Genomic DNA, 8,075 nt, shown 5'->3' with positions numbered 1-8,075 from the left:
ATAGAACATACAACATACTAGAACAGAAACCTGGAAAACTAAACATAGAAACTAACACCCTGGCTCAACATATAAGAGTCCCCAGAGCCAGGGCGTGACAGTACCCCCCCCCCAAAGGACTGCGACCGCGCCAACTAAACCCAACAGGGGAATGGCCGGGTGGGCATTCCACCTCGGAGGCGGATCCGGCTCCGGGCGTGACCACCACTCTCTAGCTACCCCCCCGTAGCGCCCCTGGTCTGGTTCCGCTGGCTGGAACTGGACTGGACATCGGTGGAGCGGATTGCTCAGGCTCCGGTGTGGAGCAGCTGACCGGTACCTGACCAGGCACCGGTGGAACAGGCACGGGCTGTGCCGAACTGACGACGCGCACCACTGGCTTGGTGCGGGAAGCAGGAACGGGCCGGACCGGGCTGAGGACGCGCACCACTGGCTTGGTGCGAGGGGCAGGAACAGGCCGGGCCGGGCTGGCGACGCGCACCACAGGCTTGGTGCGAGGGGCAGGAACAGGCCGGGCCGGGCTGGCGACGCGCACCACTGACTTGGTGCGGGGAGCAGGAACGGGCCGGACCGGGCTGACGACGCGCACCACTGGCTTGGTGCGGGGAGCAGGAACGGGCCGGACCTGGCTGACGACGCGCACCACAGGCTTGGTGCGGGGAGCAGGAACAGGCCGGACCGGGCTGGCGACGCGCACCACAGGCTTGGTGCGGGGAGCAGGAACAGGCCTGACCGTACTGGGAACACACACCACTGGCCTTGTGCGGGAATCAGGAACGGGCCGGACCGGACTGGTGACACACACCACTTGCTTGGTGCGAGGAGCGGGACTGGGTTTCCTCATAAACCTCCGCTCCCTCTGCTGCCTAACCAGTTCCTCTCACCGTGCCTCCACACTCTCCTTCTCCCTCCTGACCAATGGCCCCCGTAACCTGGTGGCCTCCTCTCCTAGTCCACAAACTCGCCCTGTAGCTGCCTCCAGCAGCCCCGTCGTCCATGCCGTGTGCCCCCCCCAAAAATGTTTCTTGGGGTTGCCTCTCGCCTGTCCGACGACGGCCCGGTTGGTGCCGCTTCTCCTCTCCTGCCTGGGCATCCTCCCTCATCGCCCTCTGGTAGCGGACGGCCTCCTCCTCGGTGATCTTCCCCCAACCGAGGAGGACATCCACTAGCGTTACCTCCGGCGTTTGCTCCTGGACACGCTGCTTGGTCCTTATTTGGTGGGATCTTCTGTCACGATCGTTATAAGCAACGGACCAAGGCGCAGCGTGATATGCGTACATCTTTTAATGAGTACTTTAAAACAATCACAAAACAACAAAACGATACATGAAGTCCTAAGGTTAACAAACACAAACCTCTCCGGAACAAGATCCCACAAAAGACAAGTGCCAAACAGGCTGCCTAAGTATGGTTCCCAATCAGAGACAACGAGAATCAGCTGCCTCTGATTGGGAACCACCCTGGCCAACATAGAAATACAACGAACTAGACCATGAACATATAACATACAACATACTAGAACAGAAACCTGGAAAACTAAACATAGAAACTAACACCCTGGCTCAACATATAAGAGTCCCCAGAGCCAGGGCGTGACAAGGAATTTGGGGCACCACGGAAGAAGTTGTTTAACGAATGACCATCTCCCGAATGAATCTCTTAGAAGATATATATATGTTACATATCGATAACAGTCACTTATTAAATAATTTCCTCATATCTGTCTCATTCGGAACGTCGCATAATCCTTGAACCTGCAAGAACCCTAACCTTATTGATGAATCAGCAATACACAAATTGGCTTAATTATTTATTAACTAATTAACTAAATAATAACACAGAATACATAAACACATACGGTATAGGTTATTGATTACTAACGTAATACAATGAAAACAGGTCCCTAGTGGACTAACAACAGCATGACTGCTTGGTTAGGGGATGGAGGGGTCAATAGAAAGAGAGACAAAGAGATTCAACTTATCGTTGTTACATTTGGAAAACCACCGCTCATTCGGATAAGAAATGCAATGCATATTTACGCGTTGCTGTCCTTGATCGTCGTCTCGCTGTTCAACCACTTTCTCAAAAAGGGTTTGAGTGCCCATATCCCACTTCGGTGAGACTCCGCTTGTCTTCAAATTGAGTGTTTGTTAGAATAGATACTTCAGATGTACCAACGGTTGTCTGAGATGGGATGGTCCTTCCCAACTCGTGTCTTTAGTGAAAGTTCTAGAAAGTTCTAGACTACTGCAGACTGGTAACGTTACGGTCTAGTGAGTTCCTTCTTCTTGTGTAGAGATTGAGAGTTTCAGAGTTTCTCACTTCAAACGTGTGGACTAACGTCTCACATGATCTGGTCTTAGAGTGTAACGTGAGCTAGCGCTGCACGTCGGCTGGTCTTTCTGGTCTAACCATTTCAAGCCGTGTAGCCACAAGAGCTACATTAGACCTGCCTAATTCTCACTTGAAACATCGTTACACATCCTGTTAACATATGACCTTAAAGGGATCTGCACTTGTATTCTATGACATTTCAGATTTACGTATGATAATTTTTCACAAAGTAGTTTGGATGTAGTGAACTACTTTTTCAAAGTAACTTTAGTTAAGTAAACTATAATTTTTCTTAAGGGTAGCTTTAGTGTAGTTTACATTCTTCCAGTGGGAATTAATTGATAGCTTGGTAAACTATATTTTCAGAGTTGCTTCCCCAACCCTTGTGTAACAGACTACTTCATACTGTATTTATTTATAAATAAACTAACCTAAACTCTCTCTCCCTCTCCCTCCCATTCCCTCCCTCGCTCTCTCCCTCTCTCCCCCCCTCTCCCCCTCTTCCCCTCCCCTCTCTCTCTCTCGCTCTCTCTCTAGCCCATGGTTGATGATGGAGGAGACAGGTCCTCGTATAGCAGACTACTTTGTGGTAGCGGGGCTCACTGACTCCTCCAAGCCCTTAGAGGAGGAGCTGCAGCTGGATGATGTTCCTGGTCGCTTCCCCCGCTCGGCCCCTGGTGGTCGGCCCCTGGCCCCCATCACAGACGTAGCTGTGGTCATACGCTCCCTGGGGGAAGAGGTACAGTAGTACAGGACTGGCCCTTTTATTCCGTTTAGATTTTAACTTTTTTTAAGGTAAAACAATTCTGGTAACTTTCCCCAAATTCCCAGGTTTTCCAGAAATCCGGGTTGGGGTGATTTCTGGATTTCCTACTTACTTATCCACTCCTGATTCTGGGATCTTCCAACAAGGATTTCTGGAAATTCTGGGAATTTTGGGAAAGTTACCCACGTTTTTCAACCCTAACTTTCAGCCTTCTTAAAGCATTTGTAAAGTTGTTTTTGATGTACAGAGCTTTGTGATTTCTGCATTTAATAAAATGGTGTACCCCAAGGTTCTATTCCGGGTCCTGTGCTTTTCAACAAAACAGTATCTGTGCTGAGGATCATTTGTCATTTAGCAGACACTTTTTTCTTTTTAATCTAGAGCGATTTACAGTGTGCATAAATTATTTTATATGGCGGCCCCAGCGGGAATTGAACCCTCAATCCTTGGCATTGCAAGTGCCATGCCCATATACCCTGTACCTGCACTATGAATGCATTGTTCTGATGTTTTGTCTTTGTGTATAATTATTCCTAGGTTCCTCAGGGGTACACCTGCCTGGAGTCTACCCCTTCTGGTCTGTCTGCAGAGCTGAACGGAGCCAGTCTCAGAGGGCCTCAGATCTACCTCTGCTACAAGAGAGGGCGAGATAAACCTCCTCTCACTGATCTGGGGTCTGTCATCTCCTGCTACTCACAACACTACACTACTCCTTACCTTTATTAATGCTGGTTTAGGAACCGTTCTTAAATGGTCACTCACAGCAACACTACACTAATCCCTGTCTGCATCCCCAAAATAGCACCCCTTATGCAGCCTAATCCCCCTGTTCCTTCTAATACTGACCTGAAATCAGTTCTTATCCTGTGATTTACAACACTACACTAATCCTATAGCAGCCTCCTAGGGCTGGTCTAGGAACCGTTATTATCCTGTTATTCACAGCACAACACTAATCCCCCTTTTTCTAGAAGATCTGGTCTAGGATCAGTACTTAAACTGTCACACACACCACTACACTAATCCTATAGCAGACTCCTAGGACTGGTCTGGGATCATTTCTCATAACGCTACACTAATCCCTAGTTTTCTTCTAGGACTGAACTAGGAACAGCTACTTGCCCATCACTCACACCACTACACTTACCCAAAACACACGCTACAGCAATCAATCGCCTATTCCTTTAGATCTGACCTAGGACCAGTTCTTCCCCGGTCACTGGCCTATATCTCACACAACAAACCCTCATCCCGTCTCCTAGCGCTGACCTAAGGTCAGTAATTACACTTTCTTGGGTCAGTAGTCCAGTAATCTTCTTTCACTGTCTATTGAACATGACTTACCATAATCAAGGCTTTATCCCAACTTTGTTTCTACGTACTCAGGTCTTAGGAGTGAGTTACGTCATTTAGTTACATTCAGTTACATCATTTGTCTATTATTGTTTCAAAGGAAAACAACACCTTGTGGATATTGTTGACTGTGTAAACACACTAAAAGCCTTTTCCCATTATCACGCCGACCCCAACTGTACAGTGCTATCTCTATCATCCTGACCCCAACTGTACAGTGCTATCTCTATCATCCTGACCCCAACTGTACAGTGCTATCTCTATCATCCTGACCCCAACTGTACAGTGCTATCTCTATCATCCTGACCTCAACTGTACAATGCTATCTCTATCATCCTGACCCCAACTGTACAGTGCTATCTCTATCATGCTGACCCCAACTGTACAGTGCTATCTCTATCATGCTGACCCCAACTGTACAGTGCTATCTCTATCATGCTGACCCCAACTGTACAGTGCTATCTCTATCATGCTGACCCCAACTGTACAGTGCTATCTCTATCATCCTGACCCCAACTGTACAGTGCTATCTCTATCATCCTGACCCCAACTGTACAGTGCTATCTCTATCATCCTGACCTCAACTGTACAATGCTATCTCTATCATCCTGACCCCAACTGTACAGTGCTATCTCTATCATGCTGACCCCAACTGTACAGTGCTATCTCTATCATGCCGACCCCAACTGTACAGTGCTATCTCTATCATGCTGACCCCAACTGTACAGCGCTATCTCTATCATGCTGACCCCAACTGTACAGTGCTATCTCTATCATGCTGACCCCAACTGTACAGTGCTGGCTCTATCATGCCGACCGAACCCCAACTGTACAGTGCTATCTCTATCATGCTGACCCCAACTGTACAGTGCTATCTCTATCATCCTGACCCCAACTGTACAGTGCTATCTCTATCATGCTGACCCCAACTGTACAGTGCTATCTCTATCATCCTGACCCCAACTGTACAGTGTTGGCTCTATCATGCTGACCCCAACTGTACAGTGCTATCTCTATCATGCTGACCCCAACTGTACAGTGCTACCTCTATCATGCTGACCCCAACTGTACAGTGCTATCTCTATCATGCCGACCCAACCCCAACTGTACAGTGCTATCTCGATCATGCCGACCCCAACTGTACAGTGCTATCTCTATCATCCTGACCCCAACTGTACAGTGCTTTCTCTATCATCCTGACCCCAACTGTACAGTGCTATCTCTATCATGCAGACCCCAACTGTACAGTGCTATCTCTATCATCCTGACCCCAACTGTACAGTGCTATCTCTATCATCCTGACCCCAACTGTACAGTGCTTTCTCTATCATCCTGACCCCAACTGTACAGTGCTATCTCTATCATGCAGACCCCAACTGTACAGTGCTATCTCTATCATCCTGACCCCAACTGTACAGTGCTATCTCTATCACCCTGACCCCAAATGTACAGTGCTATCTCTATCATGCAGACCCCAACTGTACAGTGCTATCTCTCTCATCCTGACTTCAAATGTACAGTGCTATCTCTATCATGCCGACCCAACCCCAACTGTACAGTGCTATCTCTATCATCCTGACTTCAAATGTACAGTGCTATCTCTATCATGCCGACCCAACCCCAACTGTACAGTGCTATCTCTATCATGCAGACCCCAACTGTACAGTGCTATCTCTATCATGCCGACCCAACCCCAACTGTACAGTGCTATCTCTATCATGCAGACCCCAACTGTACAGTGCTATCTCTATCATCCTGACCCCAACTGTACAGTGCTATCTCTATCATGCAGACCCCAACTGTACAGTGCTATCTCTATCATGCCGACCCAACCCCAACTGTACAGTGCTATCTCTATCATGCAGACCCCAACTGTACAGTGCTATCTCTATCATCCTGACCCCAACTGTACAGTGCTTTCTCTATCATCCTGACCCCAACTGTACAGTGCTATCTCTATCATGCAGACCCCAACTGTACAGTGCTATCTCTATCATCCTGACCCCAACTGTACAGTGCTATCTCTATCATCCTGACCCCAACTGTACAGTGCTTTCTCTATCATCCTGACCCCAACTGTACAGTGCTATCTCTATCATGCAGACCCCAACTGTACAGTGCTATCTCTATCATCCTGACCCCAACTGTACAGTGCTATCTCTATCACCCTGACCCCAAATGTACAGTGCTATCTCTATCATGCAGACCCCAACTGTACAGTGCTATCTCTCTCATCCTGACTTCAAATGTACAGTGCTATCTCTATCATGCCGACCCAACCCCAACTGTACAGTGCTATCTCTATCATGCAGACCCCAACTGTACAGTGCTATCTCTATCATGCCGACCCAACCCCAACTGTACAGTGCTATCTCTATCATGCAGACCCCAACTGTACAGTGCTATCTCTATCATCCTGACCCCAACTGTACAGTGCTATCTCTATCATCCTGACCCCAACTGTACAGTGCTATCTCTATCATCCTGACCCCAACTGTACAGTGCTATCTCTATCATGCTGACCCCAACTGTACAGTGTTATCTCTATCATCCTGACCCCAAATGTACAGTGCTATCTCTATCATGCAGACCCCAACTGTACAGTGCTATCTCTATCATCCTGACCCCAACTGTACAGTGCTATCTCTATCATCCTGACCCCAACTGTACAGTGCTATCTCTATCATCCTGACCCCAACTGTACAGTGTTATCTCTATCATCCTGACCCCAAATGTACAGTGCTATCTCTATCATGCCGACCCCAACTGTACAGTGCTATCTCTATCATGCAGACCCCAACTGTACAGTGCTATCTCTATCATGCAGACCCCAACTGTACAGTGCTATCTCTATCATGCAGACCCCAAATGTACAGTGCTATCTCTATCATGCCGACCCCAACTGTACAGTGCTATCTCTATCATGCAGACCCCAACTGTACAGTGCTATCTCTATCATGCAGACCCCAACTGTACAGTGCTTGCTCAGATATTTTATTTCCAGAAAGAATGGCTGTGTCCCAATCCGAAGGCAGCATCCAATGACTGTGTCCCAATCCAAAGGCAGCATCCAATGACTGTGTCCCAATCCAAAGGCAGCATCCAATGACTGTGTCCCAATCCAAAGGCAGCATCCAATGACTGTGTCCCAATCCAAAGGCAGCATCCAATGACTGTGTCCCAATCCAAAGGCAGCATCCAATGGTGTATGAGTAACCAGGCCAGTGCAATACAGCTAGGCCTGGCTTGGCCTGGCTTGGCCTGGCTTGGCTCAGCTGTGTATTCTGAATCAGTCCTAACATTTCCTCCTCTGTCCTCTCTGTTTATCTCAGGGTTCTGTATGAGTGGAAGGAGAAGCTGAAGCCTGGCTGTCACATCGTCCAGACCACGCCCTCTGGTCGCCCTGCCAACATCAGTAGCTCCTCCTCCCAGCGCATCTACATCACCTATCGCCGCGCCCCGCAGAGCCAGCCTCACACGTCATTGGCTGTCACAGATGTCTGCATCATCATCCCGGGCAAAGGGGAGACGCCCCCTCACACCTTCTGCAAGGTGGACAGGAACCTCAACAGCAGTATGGTGAGCCAAATCAACCCATACAATACTATATAATACTATA

At 48.4% G+C, this 8,075-nt stretch overlaps 1 protein-coding gene across 1 annotated transcript in view; it reads left to right on the top strand.

Annotated features, from left to right (window-relative positions):
- Positions 1 to 2,884: 2,884 nt before the first annotated feature.
- The window catches only part of LOC311116630 (C-myc promoter-binding protein-like), a gene marked incomplete at both ends in the record, with an annotated part of 29,295 nt that continues 24,104 nt past the window's right edge, over positions 2,885 to 8,075 (top strand). Inside the window, 3 exons of the mRNA XM_084191688.1 lie at positions 2,885 to 3,076; positions 3,641 to 3,777; positions 7,789 to 8,035. Coding sequence (XP_084047814.1) covers positions 2,885 to 3,076; positions 3,641 to 3,777; positions 7,789 to 8,035 — 576 coding nt within the window. The remainder of the gene's footprint in view (positions 3,077 to 3,640; positions 3,778 to 7,788; positions 8,036 to 8,075) is intronic.

Source organism: Coregonus lavaretus (assembly GCF_964263955.1).
Source record: "Coregonus lavaretus genome assembly, contig: HAP1_SCAFFOLD_3355, whole genome shotgun sequence".
NCBI classification, from domain to species: Eukaryota; Metazoa; Chordata; class Actinopteri; order Salmoniformes; family Salmonidae; genus Coregonus; species Coregonus lavaretus.
The sequence above is the reverse complement of the archived record's forward strand: the minus strand, read 5'-3'. Positions and strand labels throughout refer to the sequence as shown.